The sequence below is a fragment of the Anolis carolinensis genome, chromosome 1 (genome assembly GCF_035594765.1).
Source record: "Anolis carolinensis isolate JA03-04 chromosome 1, rAnoCar3.1.pri, whole genome shotgun sequence".
Classification (NCBI taxonomy): Eukaryota; Metazoa; Chordata; class Lepidosauria; order Squamata; family Dactyloidae; genus Anolis; species Anolis carolinensis.
In genome coordinates, this window is record NC_085841.1 from 116970588 (window position 1) to 116994498 (window position 23911).

Consider the following 23911-nt stretch of genomic DNA (forward strand, 5'->3'; position numbering starts at 1 on the left):
TTCGGCTTCAGGTTGTATTGCGGCTCATATTTTCCTATTGGCTCCGCCAAGGTCCGTTCTCTCAGGACCGGATCGGGTCTCTCCTTAAGGGCCCCGATCCCCTAAAACGCGGTCGATAACAGGGGGGGGGGCTGAGGCCCCTCAAGCCCCCCCCCCTGCTACATGCCTGATGAGAGATAAAGTATTAGAGAAATTAGAGAAAGACTGGAAACATTTGACTGACATTTAGCAGCTGTGTGTTTGAGAATAATAAAATGGACTTGGCGAAGAAATGGATGATATTCATGGTACAAAATCAGATACAATCATTTTATAATTTCCATTTTTAACCTCTAAAAAGTAAGTCGGAAGCCACTTTCTTAGTTTTAATAGGTGTATATATACTTTGGAAATACAGTAGAGTCTCACTTATCCAAGCTAAATGGGCTGGCAGAAGCTTGGATAAGCGAATATCTTGAATAATAAGGAGGGATTAAGGAAAAGCCTATTAAACATCAAACTAGGTTATGATTTTACAAATTAAGCACCAAAACATCATGTTAGACAACAAGTTTGACAGAAAAAGTAGTAATGTTATGTTGTAATTACAGTATTTACGAATTTAGCACCAAAATATCATGATATATTGAAAACATTGACTACAAAAATGGCTTGGATAATCCAGAAGCTTGGATAAGCGAGACTTGGATACGTAAGACTCTACTGTACTGTGATTTGACCCCATTTTAATTGCCATGGCTCAATGCTACAAAACATGGTAGCTGTAGTTTAACAAAGTCTTTAGCCTTCTGTTTGCCTTAACAAACTACAGATCGACCCCAGGATTCCATAGCATTGAGCCATGGCAATTAAAATGGGGTCAATTCTACAGTGTAGATGCACCCTATTTTAGGCATGCAGCTGGCCTTCTGAATCCACTGTTGTTTGGTTTCAGGAACCTTATGTAAAATGAAGCCTCAATTCCCATTACGTACAACTGTGTAGCGAAATGGTAGCCCTTACAAAAATGTATAAATCAAGGTTTGGTTTCAGGACATTTTTCTTTTTCTTTTTTGAGGGGCTAAATTTAAAACCTTGAAAGGTTGAACCGGTGGATACAGAACCCATGGATACAGTGGGCTGACTGTATCTTTATATAATCTATTTGATCTATTTTCCTTCCCTTCTTGTTCTGGACCATTCTTTGTATCCTTTTCCTTTGCTTGCTTAGAAATAAGCAGTTTTATTGAAAACGTTAACCTTGTAGTCGTACAAGGGCCTTCGATTTTATTCATGTTTTTAATTGGGTTGCTGTGAATTTTCCGGGCTGTATAGCCATGTTCCAGAAGCATTTTTTCCTGACATTTCGCCCCCATCTATGGCAGGTATCCTCAGAGCTTGTGAGGTCTGTTGGAATCTAGGCAATTGGGGTTTATAGATTTGCAGAATGTCCAAGGTGGGAGAAAGAACTCTTGTCTGTTTGAGGCAAGTGTGAATGTTGCAACTGGCCACCTTGATTAGCATTGAAAAGGCTTGCAGCTTCAAGGCCTGGCTGATTCTTGCCTGGGGAATTCCTTTGTTGGGAGATGTTAGCTGGCCCTGATTGATTCATGTCTGGAATTTCCGTTTTCTGAGTGTTGTTCTTTATTGGGGATTTTTTAAAATACTGGTAGACAGGTGTTGTTCATTTTCATTGTTTCCTCCTTTCTGTTGAAACTGTCCACATGCTTATGGATTTCAATGGCTTCTCTGTGTAGTCTGACATGGTGGTTGTTACAGTGGTCCAGCATTTCTGTGTTCTCAATAATATGCTGTGTCCAGGTTGGTTCATTAGGTGGTCTGCTATGTCTGACTTCTTTAGTTGCAATAATCTGCAATGCCTTTCATCAGGGGTCCGCAAACTTTTTAAGTGGAGGGCCGGTTCATGGTCCTTCAGATTGTTGAGGGGCCGAATTATCATTTGAAAAAAAAATACAAACAAATTCCTATGCACACTGCAAAAAAACACCCCCAACAACAATTATTTATTTATTCATTTATTTATTTACTACATTTATACCCCACCCTCTCTCACCCTGAAGGGGACTCAGAGCAGCTTACAAGTTGTATGTACATACAATATATTATATTATTAGCATAGCACAATATTAGCATTATATATTACTATATTGTACTATACCACTATATTGTAATATTATTAGTAATATTACATTTAATATATAATATATAATTAATATTATTATACAATATTATTATATTGTATTACTATTATTAGCCACCCTGAGTCCCCTATAGAAATACTGTAATAAATAAATAAATATTATATTGTATTACATTATAATATTATCAATATTATATGTATATACAATATATTATATTATTACCATAGCACAGTATTAGTAAATGAAAGAACAATACAATATTTAAAAATAAAAACAATTTTAACCAACATACTGTATAAACCTAACAGGATTTCAATGGGAAGTGTGAGCCTGCTTCTGGCCAATGAGATAGTCAAGTTAAGTAGGATTGTTGTTGTTGTGTGCCTTCAAGTCATTTCAGACTTTGGGCGAGCCTAAGTCTAAAACTGAGGGCGGGGGCCAGGTCACTGACACTGGAGGGACGCATCTGGCCCCCGGGTCTTAGTGTGGAGACCCCTGCCTTTAATGTTCCTTGATTCCTGTTTGGGCATGGCTGTGTTTGGTGGTTTCTAGTAGACTTGTCCACAGCTGCATGGTATATAGTAGACTCCTGCAGTGGTGAGAGGAAACACTCAACAACAGGGGAATTCCAGGCAGGAAGCAGCCAGGTTTTGAAGCTACAAAGCTATTCAATGCTAATCAAGGTGATTAATTGCAAGATTCACACTTGCCTCCCACAGACAAGAATTCTTTCTCTCACAGATATATAAACCCCACTTGCCTAGACCTCACAACCTCTGAGGATGCCTGCCATAGATGTAGGCGAAACGTCAGGAGACAATGCTTCTGGAACATGGCCATACAGCCCGGAAAACTCACAGCAACTATGCCCCATACTCTTCCATATCATAAACTCTGTATATTGAAACAGTAATGAAAATCCTTCCTCCAAGGACAATCCAGATGCAGACAACCCATGTTGATAAGTGTGTATTAAGTATTAACCTCCCAGCTTTGACATTTTCCCGCGCTGATTCTGACAGGGAACACCTCCCTCTGCATTTTGATTGGTTGAGAGTGTCGGAGGGCGGGGCGGGAGAGGAGGATCGCTATACCACGTGACAGAAGGAAGCGAACGTGCTCTTGCGCTCCTCCGCCCACGCAGTCTCGCTCAGCGCTGTGGCGGCGTGACGTCACGGGGCTCGTATTAACCAGTCGCGCTATGGTGGCCGAGCGAGGTCTCTTTCCGTTTCCTAGGAAACCTGCGCGCTGACGCCTAAAGCAGGCGAGAATCCCATTGACTCTCATTTTGCCTGGTAGGTGAAACCCGGAGTGGGGTGGGTGGGCTTCCTAAAGCGAGTTCGTTCCCTAATGTGGGTGCTCGGTCTGTGGGATGCCCTTGCGGCTTCTCAGCCCTGCGAAAAAGTAGGTGGATGGTAATATTTGTGGGAAAATTGATGGCTGGGCAAAGCGAGATTGGGGAAAGCCATGGTGAATCGGGTTGCTGTGAGTTTTCCGGGCTGTATGGCCATGTTCCAGAAGCATTCTCTCCTGACGCATCCTCAGAGGTTGTGAGATCTGTTGGAAACTAGGCAAGTGGGGTTTATATATCTGTGGAATGTCCAGGGTGGGAGAAAGAACTCTTGTCAGCTTGAAGCAAATGCGAATGGTGCAATTAGCCACTTTGATTGGCACTGAATAGCCTTGCAGCTTCGAAGCCTGGCTGCTTGCTGCCTGGGGGAATCTTTTGTTAGGAGATATTAGCTGGCCCTGATTGTTTCTTGTCTGGAATTCCCCTGTCTGAAATTGGAATTCCCCAACCTCTGAGGTTGCCTGCCATAGATGTGGGCAAAATGTCAGGAGATAATGCTTCTGGAACATGGCCATACAACCCAGAAAACTCACAGCAACCCAGTGATTTCGACCATGAAAGTCTTCAACAACCCCATGATGAATTGCTTTTCTAAGAAATGATTTGAACAAGGGGCTGAAAGCAGCAGAAGGATGGGAATGCTTCATCCTGGAAAAATAACAACAGCAACATATTTATATTTTACTTTGGGACTCAAAGGGGCCACAATTTTTTTTAAACATACCATTAAAAACATACAAAAAGTACAGGGTGTTTGAAAAAGAACTCCCTATTGACAATTTAAATTAAATGGTGAATAGGGAGTTCTTTAAAGACCCTGTATCAAACTAGATCCAACTTTTCATTGGGACTTAATAGTAGTCAGAAATAATAATAATACTTTATTTATAGGCCACCATATCTCCCAAGAGGACTCAGCGCGGCTTCCAAATAAAAAGGCAAACATTCATTGCCATTTGTAATGAACAAACACAATAAAAAACAGTACAAAGTAAATGTAATTATAAACACATAAATTATTAAACAAGGAAATAAAATTAATACTTAAATAATGTAATTATCTAAACCAGTGATTCCCAAAGTGGGTGCTACCACCCCTCGGTGGGCGCTGGAGCGAGCCAGGGGGGTGGTGATGGCACCTATTAGGACACGGGGGCGGAGCTAGAGGAGTGGGCATGGCTTCTTCCCAAGAGCCCAAGACAGGGCTGAGAATCTAAACCTCCTGAGGCACTTGCTGGGACACAGAGGGCGGAGCTAGGGAAGGGGGCGGGGCCTCTATATCTCTCCTGAGAGGCCTTTTAGGACTAAAGAGTGGGGTAGGGGTGGGATCTAAACAAACATATAAGGTCCATAAAAACGAGCACTACTGAAATGCATAAAAATGAGTAAAAAATTTAAAATGATTTATAGCAGTCTGCAAGGTCGAGGTAAAATTGCCAAAGTGCCAGTAAGGTTGTCCTTAGTAAAGATGAAGGTTTTCCCCCTGACATCAAGTCTATTTGTGTCCAATCCTTGGGGGGGGGGGGTGCTCATGAACCGATACCTGTTGACACCTCCAAGGTCATGTGGCTGGCATGACTGCATTGAGTGCCGTTATCTTCCTACCGGAGTGGTACTTGTTGATCTACTCATATTTGCATGTTTTCAAACTGTTGGGTTGGCAGAAGATAGGGCTAACAGTGGGAGTTCATCCTGCTCCCCGGATTCAAACTGCCGACCTTTCAGACAGAAAGTTCAGCAGCTTAGCAGTTTAACCCACTACGCCACAGGGGGCTCCTAGGTTGTCATTACAATGTCCTAATCCTCCTCCATACGCTAAACTGCATAGGTGTGTTTTCAGTAGTTTTTTGAAGGAAAGGATGGAGGGGAGCATTTTTATTTCTTTAGGGAGGCGTTCTAGAGGCAGGGGCAATCACGGAGAAGACTCCCTCTCTCATACCCCCCAGCCGTAGTTGAGATGGGGGTGGGACTGAGAGCAGGGCCTCCTCCATTGACCACAATAGGGAAGGTGGTTTATACAGGGAGATGTGGTTTGTCAAATAGCCTGGACCCAAACCGGTTAGGGTTTTATAGGTAACAACCAGCACTTTGTATTTAGCCCGGAAGCAGACTGACAGCCAGTGGGAGTGGTTCTCTCCCTGTAAAGAGCCCCTGGCCCCTAGTAACCTGGCTGCCGAACTCTGCACTAGTTGAAGCTTCCAAACTACCTTCAAAGGCAGTCCCAACTAGAGAGCGTTGCAGTAGTCAAAGCAGGTTGTGACTAAGGTGTGGACTACCATTACCAAGTCTGGAGTCCCAAGAAAAGACTTGCAGGCACACTAAAGGAGTACTGCACGCACACACACGCACACACATATATTTAAATCTTTATATCCCGCTTTTCTCCCACAAAGGGACCCAAAGCGGCTTCCAATATGTTTAAAATACAGTACAAAATCAATAACGATCAAAGACATAGATATAAAACATAAGTAGCAATCAATAAAACATAAATAACCATTTTAAAATGATATACATTATTATGGCATCTTGTCAAGTCTTGTTGCACTTTGTGCTGCCCAGTAAAGATTAACCCTCTTGTCACTTCAGCTTAGGTTTATTCATTGAAGACTTGTTTGAATAGGAAAGTTTTTAGTTGTTGCTTGAATGCTGTTAGGGAGGACACCATTTTGCTCTCCAAGGGAAAGGGTATTCCGAAGCCTCAGACCGGCCACCGAGAAGGCCCTTTCATCACCACCAACAGTATTTTGCACGGTGGCGGAAGCGAAAGTAGGACCTCTCCTGATGATCTTAAGGTCCGAGCAAGTTGGTATGAAGAGATGCTGTCGGATAAGTAAATTGGACCTGAATCGTTTGAGGCTTTCAAAGTCAAAACCAGCACCTTGTATCAGACTCAGAAACAAACTAAACATTGTTCTTATCAGTAATTTCTTCCTTCCGTTTAAAGCTTTTTGTTTAAAAATGTATTGCCTGACGCGAGGCCACAAGAGAGTTTATGAAATACAGTAGACTCTCAGTTTACCACAAGTCAAGGAATCAGAAGAAAATCGGAGAAATAATAGTTTAAAGTTTTAAAAAGCTGTTTTTATACTGTGTTGCTTTAAGTTAAATTTGTCTGTACTGGTCTTTTTTGGTTTTATTACTGTATTTCAATATTAATATTAATATCAAGTCCATACAGAGTTTATGGTGTGGTTATAGTATTAGGCCTATTATTAATAGTAATACTCAACCAACTCCCCCGGGGAGATAGGGCAGCCTATAAATAAAATGTTGTTGTTGTTCTTATTAAGCTTTATTTGTATCTCGTCCCCTCTCCCAAAGAGGACTCGGGCGGCTTACAATAAGGATTTTTTTTCCATGTCAGAAGCGACTTGAGAATCTGCAAGTCACTCCTGGTGTGAGAGAATTGGCCATCTACAAGGATATTGCCCAGGGGACGCTCGGATGTTTTACCATCCTGTGGGAGGCTTCTCTCACGTCCCCGCATGGGAAGTTGGGGCTGAGTTCGAACCACCAACCTTTCGGTGAGCAGTCCTACTGGCACAAGTGTTTAACCCATTGTGCTACTGGGAGCTCCTATACAACAAGGATGAAACATATAGGTAATAAAAATCACACTATAATCCTGAAAAGGTCAATTCTAAACAGCAAATCAGAAAAATAAATAATAATATGTAAAAACTAAATCACAATAAACAAGTTAATTATGACTCAAAAACTACACTCATAGGTTTAAAACTATGTAATAGTGAAGTCATGTAATACTCTAAAAACATCATAAAACCTACTCTTATTGGTAAAAACAATAAAATGCATGTATCCGGGATATTATAATTTCCATTGTTCCCGGTTAACTGAGAGTCTACTGTATATGATGATAGCTGCAAATTTACTTTATTGTCTAAAATGGAAAAAATGAACTAAAAAGAACTACTCTCAAAGGAAAACTAAATTGTAAAAGCTCTAGAGCTGGCAGAAATAAACCAATTTATCTTGCTTGATAAATGAGAGATCACCTGTCAACTTTTCAAAGAAAACAGAACGTAAAAAATGTTTGCAGGTTTGAAGATTAAGTAAAATATTGAGATATAATTAAAAATGTTTTAAGTTAAGGTGGTGGGGTGAAGATATTTTCATTCTATGTCTTTAAGGTGGGTGATGGGAAGTTAATTTTAACTTTTTAATTGTTTATGTTATGATTATAATTTTTAGGTGGGGGAAATGGGGGATTTATTTTTTTTTAATGGGAGCATTGGTGGTATAAGCCGTATATTGGAAAAATTTTGACCTTTTCAAATATTGATAGATATTTGTATTGCACAAAAAGTACAATCATCCCGCTGTATCCAAAGATCCAACCATCCATGGCTTGAAAATATTTTTTAAAAATCCCAAAAGCAAAACTTGATTTTGGGATTTTATCTAAGGATCACTATTTTACTATGCCAGGTATCCACTAGAGATTCTGGACCCGAACCCCAGTGGATACTGAGGGCCCACTGTAAAAACTAAAATAGAACTAAACTAATTACAATAATTAAACAATTCAAATCTGAATAAAAGCCTATTTAAAAAGATAAAAGGCTCTCTAGGACTGGCACCCCCTAGCCAGCAGGGTGGGTGTTGCGACTTCCTTAGGAAAAGAGTTCCAATGTCAAGGGGGAACCACAGAGAAAGAAGACCCTCTCTCCCAGGATTATAGTAGACCTGAGAAAAGGCTCTCTTCTGAGGATCTCAGGTCCCAGACTGGCTTTTACAGTGCTAAAAGCTGTGGCTGCTGTTAGGTAGTGGAAGGCAGTAGGGATCCAGGGCAATAAAATTCAGAGCACCAAAAGGCAAAAATCTCACAATAGGAACTCAAAAGAGCAAAGAATTGAACATCATTAGTGCTAAGCATAGTTGAGAAAGGAAGAGAAGTGCTATCCGAAAGTAGTATGTATACACTTTATTTATATGCAGCATACATTGTTGATCAATGAAAAATAGATACTACAGCAAACTGGGCAAAATACGAGGGTTGGCATAATTTCTATATTACTTTCAAAGGGCTGAAGGTTTTCAGCCTTTATTTCACAGAGAAAAGGAGCCATGTATGGACATAACCCAGTTTATAACATTATAAATAGTATGAATAGAATTTTAAAGGTAAAATTACAAATACAGTAGAGCCGGCAGAACGTTAGATAAGCGAAAATGTTGGATAATAAGGAGGGATTAAGGAAATGCCTATTAAACATCAAATTATGTTAGCATTTTACAAATTAAGCACCAAAAACATCATGTTTTAAAACAAATCAACAGAAAAAGCAGTTCAATACATGGCAACGTTATGTAGCAATTACTGTATTTACAAATTTATCACCAAAATATCGCAATGTATTAAAAACATTGACTCAAAACATTGACTACTAAAAGGCAGACTCAGTTGGATAATCCAGAACATTGGATAAGAAAGACTCTACAGCAGTTTGAATAAAAAATATAGGTAGTATGAATAGATTTTCCCTTTTTTCTTAACATTTTTTCTTAACATTTTTCTTAACATCCAGTGATACGAGTTATTTGGTTTAAGTTTAAAAAAGGAAATAATATTTTTACTTGGGGACACATTCACCCAAAGTGATAAGAGTGAGCACTGTTGTTGTTGTTGTTGTTGTTGTTGCTGTGTGCCTTCAGGTCATTTCTGACCGTAGGACAAACATATCTGTCATCAGAGCTTTCTTGGCAAGATATGCTGAGGGGGAATTTGCCTGTGCCTTCCTCTGAAACTGAGAGAATATGACTTGCCCAGTCTCAACCTGGTTGACAGAGTTATAGTCCAATATTCAAACCACTATGATGTTTCTTAGCATCAAATTTTATAATTTTTACAATTTTATTAGCTGTGATTTTATGTGTTGTTGTTTTTATACTGATGTCACTGTATATATTTATGTATTGTTTATATGCAGCACTTGGAGTGCTTCTGTGAGTAGCCCCTAGTCCCTTCGGGGAGATGGTGGCACGGTACAAATAAAGATTTATTATCATCATTATCATCATCATCATCATCATCATCTTATAGTCCTAGGATGGTACAGTTTGCAGTCCATACTTATCTTTGAAAACAACTACCAAATTATGTGGATAATTAGCTTTCAAAAATAGACACATTTCATGAAACGTAGATTCACCAAGAGCTGTTAGTCAGGATAGTTAATGGATTCCAAAAATGTTAGATTTCATGGAAAAAGGACAAGAGATTACCCCAAAGTCCAATACATTCGGTAACAAGTTCTGACTGCCAGTGTTAGAAACGAAATGCTTGACTTGTTGGTTTGATCTGATCAATTAAGGCAGTTCTTATAACCTGTAATTCCCAATAATCAAATCTATATGCAGGTCTGCTTAGGACTAGACCCACTCAGTTTAAAAGACTTGATCTTACTGATTTCAGTAGGACTGCAAGGTTCAGGCATTTTGCTTAAAATGGAAGTGCAACTTTATAGATTTTCTGTCAAATGTGTATCTGGTATTTGCACCAGGCATGCATACAGCTAATGAAAAAAGTTAAATGCAACCTTTTTTAAAAGCAAAAAACAAACAAACAAACTATAATTTTCTTGTTATCTACAGTTCTATACATTATCAGTAAAGTAATACAACAGTATTTTATGTACTAAAAGGCAGATTGGATTACATGTCATGAGAAGTGACATGTGTAATCTTCTTATCATGTTTTTGAGACTTTTTCCATGAGCTTATTACATAACAATATCCTATTTAATTCAGTTCTTTGCACTATTTCCTGTTGCTGTCAAGGACAGAACGCCACAAGATTCAAAGTAACAGAGTTTATTAGATTACAGAACTCAAAAATGCCCGTAAAAACACAAGGGCCAGGCAATTTTTGCCTTTAGGAGCAAAAAGGGGACAAAAGTAAATGTTCAAAAGATAAACCGGATTAAACCGGAGTTTAATCCGGGTAAAAACAAACTGCTTGCTTCAGCCTAGGTATTAACAGAACGAAAGCCAAGGAACAAAAGATACAAAGAATGCAACTAATTGGCAGCAGATTCCTCTCTGCTGCCAGCACTGTGCTTAGAGTAACTTGCGTCGCTCCCACACACACACAGTAGACAGGATCTCCAACACGAGCAATTCAGCCAAGGATTGTAGAAGTAGAGTAGACCAGTTCCGTTCCGTAGATCAAAGCCAGAAGCAGACGTTTGTAGTTTTTCCAAGTCCAAGAAGGGGGGAAGACAAGCCGTGGTCAGTTCAGTCCGGGTTCTCAAAGCAGGAGATGGCGTCCGTCAGAAAGACGACGGAAGGTCAAGCTAATAAGAGTAAGCACAGGTTTGCACAAACAAATGCCCACACAATCCCTCCCGCCGTCTGACCCTGGATTCCAATCAACTTACGTCTCAGCACAGGAAAGTACACAAGTCTTCAGGGAAGCGTCCCACACACACACGGATCCCAAGCGTTTGCCCAGATTACCTTGCCTGACGCAATTTGCAATTGCTCCCAAGCCCCATTTTATGCCAGTTACAAATCTTCATCACTGTCAGCTGTCCTCCTTAACCCGGGCGTTTCCTCATCACTTTCCTCGTCAGAGCTGGAACACCTCTGACTACGCCCAACAGCATCTCCAGCTGTGGATCCCGTCCCATCCCTCCAGCTAAGCCATGGGTCTAATCCTGAAGGTCCCCATTCATCTTCTGCCCCATCATGGCCAGTGGCCCCCAATTCCTCCCTTACCCGAGTCCAATCCATCTCATCCTCCTCTGAGCTAACCAGCCCCTCCTCCATTCTCTCCGTAAACCCTTCGAAAGATTCTTCATCAGATGGTGCTGCAAATATGTCTCGCAGTCTTTTTCTCTCTCGCTCCTCGAGAGTATCTGACTCCCGAGGAGTCTTACGCCCACGTCTGTCAGTAACAGAGCCATGAGGCTCAATCATAACACTATCCCCTCTCACAAAGGCCTCCTCCCCCGATGGCGGAGAAGTGGCAGTGATACCCTCCGCTATAGCACCACGACGACTAGAGGTATCAAGTTTCAACAGCGAACGATGAAAGACTGGATGGACCTTTAAACTAGACGGTAAACGCAAACGAAACGCAACGGAAGAAATCTTTTTAACGATAGGAAAGGGACCCAAATACCGAGGCGCAAACTTTCCCCCAGCCTGTTTAATATGTTTGGAAGATAACCACACCAAATCCCCTTCTTCCAACTCCTCCCCTGCCTGCCTGTGGCGGTCAGCCTGAGTCTTCTGCGTTGCCTTAGCTTCCAACAGTAAGCGACGGGCAACATCATGCAATGCAGCCATTTCCGTAGAGCGGTACACAGGGTCCGAAGAGACCACATTGGTCGACGGCGCCACACCTCCCCGTGGGTGAAAACCATAAGTTAGCTCAAACGGCGTATGCTGACTAGATGTGTGCACCGCATTGTTGTAAGCAAATTCCGCCACCGGTAGCCACTTCACCCAAGCCGTGGGTTGATCTAAACAAAAACAACGCAGATATTGCTCTAAAAGCCCATTAACCCGTTCCGACTGTCCATCCGTTTGCGGATGAAAGGCTGAAGAAACGTTTAACTTAGTCCCCAAGCACTCATGGAAATGTTTCCAAAAGCGTGACACAAATTGCGGAGCCCTATCTGAAATAATCACCTCGGGTGCTCCGTGCAAACGATAGATGTGCTTAGTAAATAGTAAGGCCAACGTAGGGGCCGCCGGAATGGTTGAACAAGGAATAAAATGAGCCAGTTTACTAAATAAATCCACCACCACCCAAATACAAGTATAACCCCCAGACTTAGGCAAATCTGAAATGAAATCCATGGAAATGATTTGCCATGGCCTGTCCGGAACAGGTAAAGACGACAACAACCCTCTAGGGCGCCCAACAGGCGTCTTACTCTGCTGGCAAACGGCGCAGCTGTCACAAAAGCGCAGAATGTCTTGCCGCATCTTTGGCCACCAATAGCTCCTGGTAATGAGCTGCACGGTCTTGAACCTGCCAAAGTGCCCAGCCATGGGTTCGTCATGGTGGGCTCTAATCACCTCCAACCTGAGGGCCCCCACTGGTACGTAGACCTGCCCCCTGCGTACCAATACTCCGTCTTGATCTTGTAGATGCGGCAGTATGGTACGGTTACCTGCTGAGAGCAACATCAGTTGCTCCTGTGTCCACACATCATCCCTCTGAGCCTCAAGGATCTGGTCATGTAACCCGAGCTCATTATCTACAACACACAGAGAGGCAGTAGGCAAGATGGTCTGACATACAACCTGCTCATTGGTCTTAAACTCCGGCTTGCGGGATAAAGCATCGGCCCGCAAGTTTGCCTTCCCCTCTACGAACTGCACCTTGAAGTTAAACCTGGAGAAAAACAAAGCCCATCGGATTTGACGCTGGTTTAACTTCTTTGCTGTTTGCAAGTGCTCTAAATTCTTGTGATCAGATCTGACCACGATCTGGTGCCGTGCCCCTTCAAGCCAGTGCCGCCACACCTCAAACGCCACCTTAATCGCCAACAACTCCTTCTCCCATATGGTATAGTTCTGCTCGAAGGGTGTTAGTTGCCGCGAGTAAAATCCACAGGGACGCAAGGTCCCTGAGGAATCCTTCTGAGACAATACAGCCCCCAACGCGTAGCTAGAAGCGTCCGTTTCTACCACGAACGGTTTGTCAACATCAGGATGGGTTAGTATGTTGTCCGATTGAAAACTAGACTTAAGTTGTAGAAACGCCTCGTGAGCTTCCCGCCCCCACACAAATGGCTGTTTCTTGCGCAGAAGCTGCGTCAAAGGTACCGTGAGCTTTGCAAAATTCGGAATAAACTCCCGGTAGTAATTAGCAAAACCTAAGAACCTTTGTACATCCTTCTTAGTTTTCAGCTCCTGCCATGAGTTGACGGCGTCAACCTTATGTGGGTCCATTTTAAGTTCCCTACCTGACACTACATGACCTAGGAACTCCACTTCAGGCACATGAAAGACGCATTTGGAAGCCTTGGCGAAAAGCCCATTAGCCCGCAGTCGGTGCAGAACCTGCTTGACATGTTGACGATGTTCTTTCTCGTCCTTAGAAAAAATCAAGATATCATCCAAATAAATCACTAAAAATTGGTCAATTAGGTCCCTGAACACATCGTTCATGAACCTCTGGAAGACCGCAGGAGCATTACAAAGCCCAAAAGGCATGACTCGGAACTCGTGGCATCCGAAACACGTGTTAAATGCCGTCTTCCATTCATCCCCTTCCCGTATACGGATTAAGTTATAGGCCCCCCGCAGGTCAAGCTTGGTAAAGACCTTAGCCCCTTGCACCCTTGATAACAGTTCCGAGATTAAAGGGAGCGGGTACCTATCCCGAATGGTGTATTTGTTTAGGATCCGATAGTCGCAGACCAGCCTAAGTTCCCCAGTCTTTTTGGCTACAAAGAATACTGGTGCCGCAGTTGGAGAACTAGATGGGCGAATAAACCCCTTGGCTAAATTTTCATCTAAAAACTCCCGCAAAGCTTGCCTTTCCGGTACAGTCAAGGCATACAGCCTCCCTGCTGGCAGTTTCGCACCTTCTGCCAACTTGATGGCGCAATCATATGGCCTGTGCGGTGGTAATTTGTCCGCTTCTCTTTTACAAAATACATCAGAGAATTCCCCATACTCAGCAGGCACTCCCTCCATATCAGCATGAGTAACGTTTAGAGTGCAACAATCCTGCCTCTTTAAGATCACTTTACGTGTTGCCCAATCCACTTGTGGGTTTACTACAGCTAGCCAATCCATCCCCAGGATCACATCATATCGAGGCAAGCTCGTAATATCCCACACAAACGTTCCCGTTACTCCCTGCACCTCCCACGTTACTGCTGAGGTTTCCTGGTTAATCACCCCAGTCTCCAGCAGTCTCCCATCTGCTCCCTCCACCCACACGTCGCATGCCTTGCGCACTCTAGGAATGCCATGCTTCTTAGCAAACTCAATATCTACATAGGAGACCGTAGCTCCTGAGTCCAGCAGTGCCAGAGTAGAAACAAGTTCCCTTCCCCCAACAGATAATGTAATGGGTACGAAAACATGCTTCCTCCCCTCAGTTGACTGCTTGAGGAGCCCTAGTGCGTTGGACTCACGTCGCACTAGGGCTGGCCTTTTCCCGAAAGCTGGGAAGGTTTCACATTACAATTTTTGGCAAAATGCCCAGCATTCCCACAGTACAAACACAAGCCCAGCTGCCTCCTACGGCTCTTTTCCTCTGTAGACAGTTTTTTAAAGACCCCAAGCTCCATGGGCTCTTCCCCCATCACCACAGGTGCCCTGGTTACATGCATGGGTGGCGCACACATTGCTTTTGAGTGTTTACGAGCCTCGAACCTTGCGTCTAAACGCAGCACCTTAGCTACTAAGGCGTCCCAGCTTTCAGCCGGCTCCAAGCGTGCTAATTCATCCTGGAGCATATCACTTAACCCGGCAGTAAATAAAAGCATGAATGCATTCTCCCCCCAATCCAGCTGGTGGCGATACAGGTTAAACTTATTTAAGTAATCCAAAACAGTCCCCTTTCCCTGTTTCAACCGATACAGAGCCCACCCAGCGTTCTCCGTGCGGAGAGGATCCCCAAAAGTATCAGTTAACAACTTTTTGAAATTATTCAAATTGTCCTTGACTGGGTCATTTCCCAAAATTAAATTAGTGGCCCATTGTCCTGCGGGACCGGTCAACAAACTCAAAATAAAAGCCACCTTGCTAGTGTCAGTAGGAAAAGCATGAGCACTGAGCTGGGAAAAATAAAGCTCCACTTGTGCCAAAAAGGTTGGCAACTTGCACCTGGTTCCGTCAAAGCGTTCAGGAGTCAAAACATGTCCTTTCACAGCAAAAGCTGTTTGGCTTACGGTAAAGGCCGTTTGCAATTGGTCTACTTTGGCTCTTAACTCATCCATCGTCTTCCTGACGGGTTTATTGCTGCAATAAACTTTTTATGGGCGTCAGGCAATCTGTCAAGGACAGAACGCCACAAGATTCAAAGTAACAGAGTTTATTAGATTACAGAACTCAAAAATGCCCGTAAAAACACAAGGGCCAGGCAATTTTTGCCTTTAGGAGCAAAAAGGGGACAAAAGTAAATGTTCAAAAGATAAACCGGATTAAACCGGAGTTTAATCCGGGTAAAAACAAACTGCTTGCTTCAGCCTAGGTATTAACAGAACGAAAGCCAAGGAACAAAAGATACAAAGAATGCAACTAATTGGCAGCAGATTCCTCTCTGCTGCCAGCACTGTGCTTAGAGTAACTTGCGTCGCTCCCACACACACACAGTAGACAGGATCTCCAACACGAGCAATTCAGCCAAGGATTGTAGAAGTAGAGTAGACCAGTTCCGTTCCGTAGATCAAAGCCAGAAGCAGACGTTTGTAGTTTTTCCAAGTCCAAGAAGGGGGGAAGACAAGCCGTGGTCAGTTCAGTCCGGGTTCTCAAAGCAGGAGATGGCGTCCGTCAGAAAGACGACGGAAGGTCAAGCTAATAAGAGTAAGCACAGGTTTGCACAAACAAATGCCCACACAATCCCTCCCGCCGTCTGACCCTGGATTCCAATCAACTTACGTCTCAGCACAGGAAAGTACACAAGTCTTCAGGGAAGCGTCCCACACACACACGGATCCCAAGCGTTTGCCCAGATTACCTTGCCTGACGCAATTTGCAATTGCTCCCAAGCCCCATTTTATGCCAGTTACAAATCTTCATCACTGTCAGCTGTCCTCCTTAACCCGGGCGTTTCCTCATCACTTTCCTCGTCAGAGCTGGAACACCTCTGACTACGCCCAACAGCATCTCCAGCTGTGGATCCCGTCCCATCCCTCCAGCTAAGCCATGGGTCTAATCCTGAAGGTCCCCATTCATCTTCTGCCCCATCATGGCCAGTGGCCCCCAATTCCTCCCTTACCCGAGTCCAATCCATCTCATCCTCCTCTGAGCTAACCAGCCCCTCCTCCATTCTCTCCGTAAACCCTTCGAAAGATTCTTCGTCAGATGGTGCTGCAAATATGTCTCGCAGTCTTTTTCTCTCTCGCTCCTCGAGAGTATCTGACTCCCGAGGAGTCTTACGCCCACGTCTGTCAGTAACAGAGCCATGAGGCTCAATCATAACAGTTGCTGTATAATGTGCTATTAGTATCTTGTGTCAGTTCCAGATGAACAAGAGGACATGGACATTATTCTTGGTAATGAACTGCAAAAATTGTTTTGTAGAATGTTTTGTATAGGCATTTGTCAGATTTAACGTGTTTTAAAATATCATATTGTAGATTAATATGGGGAATCACTCATTTACTTTTTATTAATATAGTACACTTCGAAGACTCCTGAACTGTTTTAAGACCGTAGTTTTAGTTATATCTATCCATTTGTTTTAGCTGAGGAACAGACTGAGAAGTACTGTTAGGGACACAGTACATGTGTCAATATGTCTATATATGTAATAATGAAAGCTGCTGTAACTCAATAGTATGCAGTATTTTCACGATTTACAGATCTGTGCAAAAACATATTGGAAATGAATGGAAGACATATCCAAGCAGCACAGTATTATAAAATATGGTACCAATCTATAAATTATTTCCATGGTGTTGATTGAAGTGAGTGGCTTCTTACTACTCCCTTTTTGTCACCAACATATATATTCACAGAATAATTTAAATAAAATGCATGTTTGCATCCTAAGGAATTTTCAGTCTACCTCAAGGGTAAGAGCCTTCTTTACAAAGAGCATCTATTTTAGAGATGTGGATCTGGCTATAACTGCTTCAGAAATTGAAAATCCTTACATGGACTGTATTCAAGCTTTCACAAAGGCTGCATAGTTTAGATCTGAGTTTAAATGTTGAAATTTTCAATAGGTAAGCAAAATGGCTATCCATAGTCCAGTCTCCCTCTTGTTCTCGCCTTGTCACTATCTCTCTAGCCGCCCCGAGTCCCCATAGGGGAGATGGTGGCGGGGTATAAATAAAGTTTTATTATTATTATTATTATTATTATTAGAAGCTTTGTGTTGAACAGTGTATTCAAAGAGTATATTAGAGAATAATGACTAGAAAAATCATGTACTAAATGTAATAATTACTTGTTTTCCTTTTTCCCTTTAATGTTTACTTTGTTATTTTAGTAATTTAGAAGTTTTCATACCCAGTGACTGACCATGGCTCACAGATTTTCGAAAGAAGACTTAGATGAACAGTTTGAACAGTTTTTGAAAGAGGTAAATTGTGTTTTTTATGGAGTATACAGGCAGTCCCCAAGTTACAAACAAGATAGATTCTGTAGGTTTGTTCTTAAGTTAAATTTGTATGGTATATTTTTAAGTGTAACTCCAGCCAAAAATATATCTTTTTAAACTTTGGATAGCATAGAGAAGGGTTAACACTGCCTGTGGTGTTTGTTTTGCTGTTCTGTGCCCCTGTTCAGAAGATTTCACCTCACTTTCTGTCCCTTTGAGAATAGGATTTTGAAAAAAAATTGCTTGTTGTGGAAACAAGGATTGGTGAGAAAGCTTCAGTGCAGACCCCTTTTCCCCATGATAACACTTTCAGGAGTGGATTTCCTTTCCGAGTGGTAGATTTTTCTCACTTTCTGTTGTCTCACCGCTGTTATTAACTCTGAGTTGTTTGTAAATCGGATGGGGACTGTCTGTGTAGTGTTTTATGTTTAAATGGAAAAGTCTGCCTATATAATGGGCCAAGTAAGGGTCCTATCACCTCTTCAAGTGTTCTGCAGATACTTCAGTAAAATATTAGTACAGTGTTTCAGAGAGATTAATGCAGCTAGCCTCTGCATAGTAGGGGCAAGTAAATGGAATGATCTGATTTTGTGAAAGAGTATACATTTTCCAGTTTACATTTTATGTTCTACTGTAAAGCACGTACAGTGGTGATGACATAGCATTTCATCCTCACCACATCATTGCTGGACATGGCGCAGAAATTCTTAATGGTGCACATCATTAATGAACGAACCAGATTTAATTAACATAGCATATTGATTTTAAAGTGTTTTATTACATGTATTATTGTTAATGTACTAATAAGAAGCAATGTTACTTGAACCCATATCTGACTATATCCAGCTGTTTTATGTTTGTGATATTTTTGCAAAGCCATATATAGTTCTCCTGTTCATCAAACCAGCACTGAAAAGATACAATTAAGAAGACAGAGATTCTTTTCATTTTCTGTATTTCTTTTTATTGTAGTGATCAGACAATTGATATATCAGGGACCTTTAATGGCAATTTTTCTATGAGTGTTTTCTTCCCCAGCTGTTACTTTACTATTTGAAGTTGACAAGATGCCTGGATATAGAAGATTTCCAGATCTCAGGCTCGGCATCTGGAGAGGTTTCAGTTTCCTCAGTTACAATACTCTGAGGACCATAAGCATCATCCAGGTCCCACTTGCTGAACAGAGATGCAGTTAGTTACAAAAGAAATAGCAAGTGAGAACAGAACTTGCATCAAACACCTGTCAGTAGCTCCCAGCCCTGTTGTTTTGGGGCACTGGTGTTGCATTAATATTTGTAGTCTGCCTTAAAAATAGAACTTAACTTTGACTGTTATTTATATGCTATGCATTCAACTTATATTAAAAATGTAACTCAGTTTTCTCTAGGTAGTATAATAGCTTGAATGAGTAAAATGTACAGAATATGGTTCTTTTGTCTACCTCTTGTTTAAGAACTGTTTCATAGGTTCTATTTCAATAGAAAGTCTAGGAAAGGCAAGCAATGTGCATGTTGCTTTATATGAGTTGTCTCAGACATAAAGCCATAGTCTACACAACTTGGTATAGCTTTGACTCCAAACCATGACTTTGTTTCCAGATTTCTGGACAATCCATGGTTTATGCAACTTTACAGGAATAGCATTCTATATGAATACTATTCCAGACAGCCACTGGATAGAGAAATAAAATGTTTTGTCCATTTTGTTTGCCCCATGGTTAGCTGCCCCAAGTTGTTGTTGTTGTTGTTGTTATTATTATTATATCTAGCAATACATAACATCGGGTTGTGTTTTAAGATGCTGACAATTCATCCGCATTATTTCAGATTACAATTTAAGGTGCTGACATTTCATAAACCATGGTTTGTTAATGTTGGTGATTTGGATAGCATAACAAAGTATGTTTTTGGAAACTATAATATATCAGTTTGAGTATGTAACATTATAGATTTATATAGTTCATTATTTTCAGCCTCCTGTTCATATGTATGATGAGTTACATAATTATTTCCCATGTGGAAGTAATTTCAGGGTATGAAAAATGAACATTTGTTTTATTTATTTATTTGCATCTCTTTTATCCTGCTTTTCTCAACCCCGGAGGGGACTCAAGGCAGCTTCACAACGCAGGCAATGCCTTTAAAAACATAGTGCAATAAAAATAAACCACACCAATACATATTGTGTGCATGCCTTGAAAAACATAATAATAATAATAATAATAATAATAATAATAAGAAGAAGAAGAAGAAGAAGAAGAAGAAGAAGACAACGACGACCTGGCTATGGCTCACGAATGGGACACTGAAGATGGAGACAGAAGGCCTGATCCTTGCAGCCCAGGAGCAAGCCATCAGAACAAATGCAATTAAGGCCAAGATCGAAAAATCAGCTGATGACCCAAAATGCAGCCTGTGCAAGGCAACCAACGAAACCATTGATCATATCCTTAGCTGCTGTAAGAAAATCGCACAGACAGACTACAAACAGAGGCACAACTATGTGGTCCAAATGATTCATTGGAACTTATGTCTCAAGTACCACCTCCGGGCAGCAAAGAACTGGTGGGATCACAAACCTGCAAAAGTATTGGAAAATGAGCACGCAAAGATACTGTGGGACTTCCGAATCCAGACTGACAAAGTTCTGGAACACAACACACCAGACATCACAGTTGTGGAAAAGAAAAAGGTTTGGATCATTGATGTCGCCATCCCAGGTGACAGTCTCATTGACGAAAAACAACAGGAAAAACTCAGCCGCTATCAGGACCTCAAAATTGAACTTCAAAGACTCTGGCAGAAACCAGTGCAGGTGGTCCCAGTGGTGATTGGCACACTGAGTGCCGTGCCAAAAGATCTCAGCCGGCATTTGGAAACAATAGGCATTGACAAAATTACGATCTGCCAACTGCAAAAAGCCACCCTACTGGGATCTGCACGCATCATCCGAAAATACATCACACAGTCCTAGACACTTGGGAAGTGTTCGACTTATGATTTTGTGATACGAAATCCAGCATATCTATTCTGTTTGCTGTGTCATACAATAATAATTATAATTATAATAATAAAAAAACCCTGTCAGAGAGACAGGGTTTTGGAGCACAATACTCCTGACCTCACAATTGTGTTAAAAGACAAAGTATGGATTGTCGATATTGCAATCCCAGGGGACAGCAGGATTTAAGAAAAACAACTGGAAAAGTTGACACGATATGAGGATTTAAAGATTGAACTACAAAGACTGGCATAAGCCAGTCAAGGTGGTCCCAGTGGTGATCGGCACACTGGGTGCAGTGCCTAAAGACCTTGGCCTGCACTTAAACACAATCGGCACTGACAAAATTACCATCTGCCAGCTGCAGAAGGCCACCTTACTGGGATCTGCTCGCATTATTCGCCGATACATCACACAGTCCTAGACACTTGGGAAGTGTCCAACGTGTGATCCAATTCAACAGCCAGCAGAGTGTCTGCTGTGGACTCAACTTGTTGTGTTTCAAATAATAATAATACCTTTATTTATATCCCACTTTTCTCCCTCACGGGACCCAAAGCAACTTACAACATATTAAAATCATGTAAGCAACAATCCAAATACATCAATAATAATAACATTATAAAATAAAAAGTTTAAAACAATAATATATACAGTACTTGTCATTTATGGCAACCTTATGAATATAATGCTCTTCTCTTAGGGAAGGAATACCCAGAGTTACAGTATTTTTGCCAGCTCCTTCCTCGAAAATATAGCCTATAGTAACTGGTATTCATTGGTGGTCTCCTATCCAAGCAACTTCCAAGACAGAATGGGATTTGGTGGCTTTAGTGAGTTTAGGCCTTGAATATTTCATTGGGTCTGAACATATGACTTAACTTAGAACTTGTATTACAAGGCTAACAGCTCTTCTACAAACAGTTCCACAAAATCTTTGGTGTTTTGTGTGTGTGTGTGCCTTCAAGTCATTTCTGACTTATGGCGACCCTAAGGCAAACCTATAACAAGTTTTTCTCTCCTGTTACAATTGCTGTCAAAGACAGAACGCCACCAAATAGAGTACAACACATTTTATTGAAGTTACAGAACTAAAAATGCCCGTAGAAAACAAAGGACTAGGCAAACACTTGTCCTCAGTGTGAAAAGTAACAGAAACAGCTCCGTTTGAATTAAAACGGTTCGAAGGAATAAACCGGATTAAACAGGAGTTTAATCCGGACTAAATCAAAAGTGCTTACTTCAGCCTGGCAGTTTAAACAAACAAAAGTTGGTAAACAAAGGTCAAAATGAACATCAAAAAACTGGCAGCAGATTCCTCTCTACTACCCAAAAGCTACAGATGAGTAACTCAGGCTGTTACTCCTCCGTGCAACGAGCGAAATCCGGGTCCAGGCACATCAATCAGGGTCACGGCGGTCAGCAGGGTCCCAGTCCGGTCCAAGGTCGAAAGCCAAGTGCGGGCGTCTAAAGTTCCACGAGTTCCACCGATAGCCACAGAAGGGATAGTCCAAGGTCGTAGTCAGTCAGTCAGTCCAGCGTCAATCCAGAGTAGGTAATTAATGTCCGTCAAAAAGACAACGGAGGTCCAAGCTATCAAGATTAAACACAAGTTGCACAGAAAAACCCCACACAGTTCCTCCCGCCGTCTATGCCCAGTGTCCTTGGTAACTTACGTATCCAGCAACGAATCACACCCGTCTTCAGGAAGTTCCCCAACAAGAGCCCAAGCGTTCGTCCAGATTACCTTGCCCAACGCAATTAGCCATTGATCCTAAACCCCATTTTATCCCAGTTCATAACTCCTCATCGCTGTCAGCTGCTATCCTAATTCCAGGTGCCTCATCATCATCATCCTCATCAGAGCTAAAACACCTTTGACTACGCCCCACAGCATCCCCAGCTGTGGATCCCGCTCCATCCCTCCAGCCCGTCCATGGGTCTGATCCTGCAACCCGCCAATTGCCTCCCATGCTATCATTGCCGGTGACACCCAAATCCTCCCTCACACGAGTCCACTCCATGTCATCCTCCTCTGAGCTAACCATCTCTTCCTCCATTCCCTCGGTAAAACCCTCAAATGAGTCTTCATCTGTTGGTTCTGCAAATAAGTCCCGGAGCCGTTTCCTTTCTCGCTCCTCAAAAGAGTCTGACTCTCGAGGAGTCTTACGACCCCGTCTCCCAGTACCGGAGCCAGAAGGCTCAACCATAACACTTGCTCTGCTACCTATTTATTTCGTACATTTGTATCCTGTCCTTCTCACCTCTTGATTAATCCACATTTACAAATATGTAACTGATTGTAAGTTTGATGTAATAACCTGTATGCCTTTGTTTATTTTAAAGAAGTGGGAGCTTCTGTTCGGAGCTTGACTTTTGGTAGGCCTCTAGAAGTTAAAAATCTAAAGATTAACTTTACAAATATGCTGTTTAGGTAATCATGGCAACTAGCGTACAGTGGTCTAATTTGGTAGGTTTGGATAGCATAAAAAATTCTCACATTATTAGTTCATCTTATCCTTAGAATGTACATCCATTTGTATTATGTTTATTGACAAGAGTACCCTATTTGGGGAAAATTTTTACCAGGTCACATTCTCCAGTTATTTTAGACATGGAGGGCTTTTTGAAAATGACATCTGCTGGACTGTATTTCTGTAGTAAAGGAAGCCAATAAAATATCTCTCCTCTAGACCCTAGAGCAGTGGTTCTCAACCTGTGGGTCCCCAGATGTTTTGGCCTACAACTCCCAGAAATCCCAGCCAGTTTACCAGCTGTTAGGATTTCTATCCAAACAGAAAGTATGATGAGCCCCCCACCCACGCTAAAAAAAACAACTTTTAAAATGAGAAAGTGGCAACTCACAGACCCATTTGCTCATCCTGTTCTTTATGTTTGTATGGAGGAAATACTCCAATAAGAGATTTCATCCCCATTATTACTTCTCTCTAGATTAGTGCTGTCTAGCTATTTGTTACATAGAATAATAAAAAACTTTATTTATGTCCCGTCCCTCTCCCCTAGGGGACTCGGAGCATCTTGCAACAAGGCAAAACACTACAAAAGAATAATAAGCAGATAACACATTAAAAATTAAGACAAATGATAAAAAGAACAGAACATAATAACAAACATAGATCACAAAACATATTA

General features: G+C 41.7%; 1 protein-coding gene across 4 annotated transcripts in view; it reads left to right on the top strand.

Moving 5' to 3' along the window:
- Positions 1-3286: 3286 nt before the first annotated feature.
- The window catches only part of cep162 (centrosomal protein 162), a 65791-nt gene continuing 45166 nt past the window's right edge, over positions 3287-23911 (top strand). For 3 of the 4 annotated variants that reach the window (XM_062981102.1, XM_062981112.1, XM_062981110.1), the window contains exons 1-2: positions 3287-3436; positions 17648-17740. In XM_062981102.1, coding sequence (XP_062837172.1) covers positions 17681-17740 — 60 coding nt within the window. In that variant the 5' untranslated portion in view covers positions 3287-3436; positions 17648-17680. The other variant, XM_016998143.2, reaches the window with a different exon arrangement.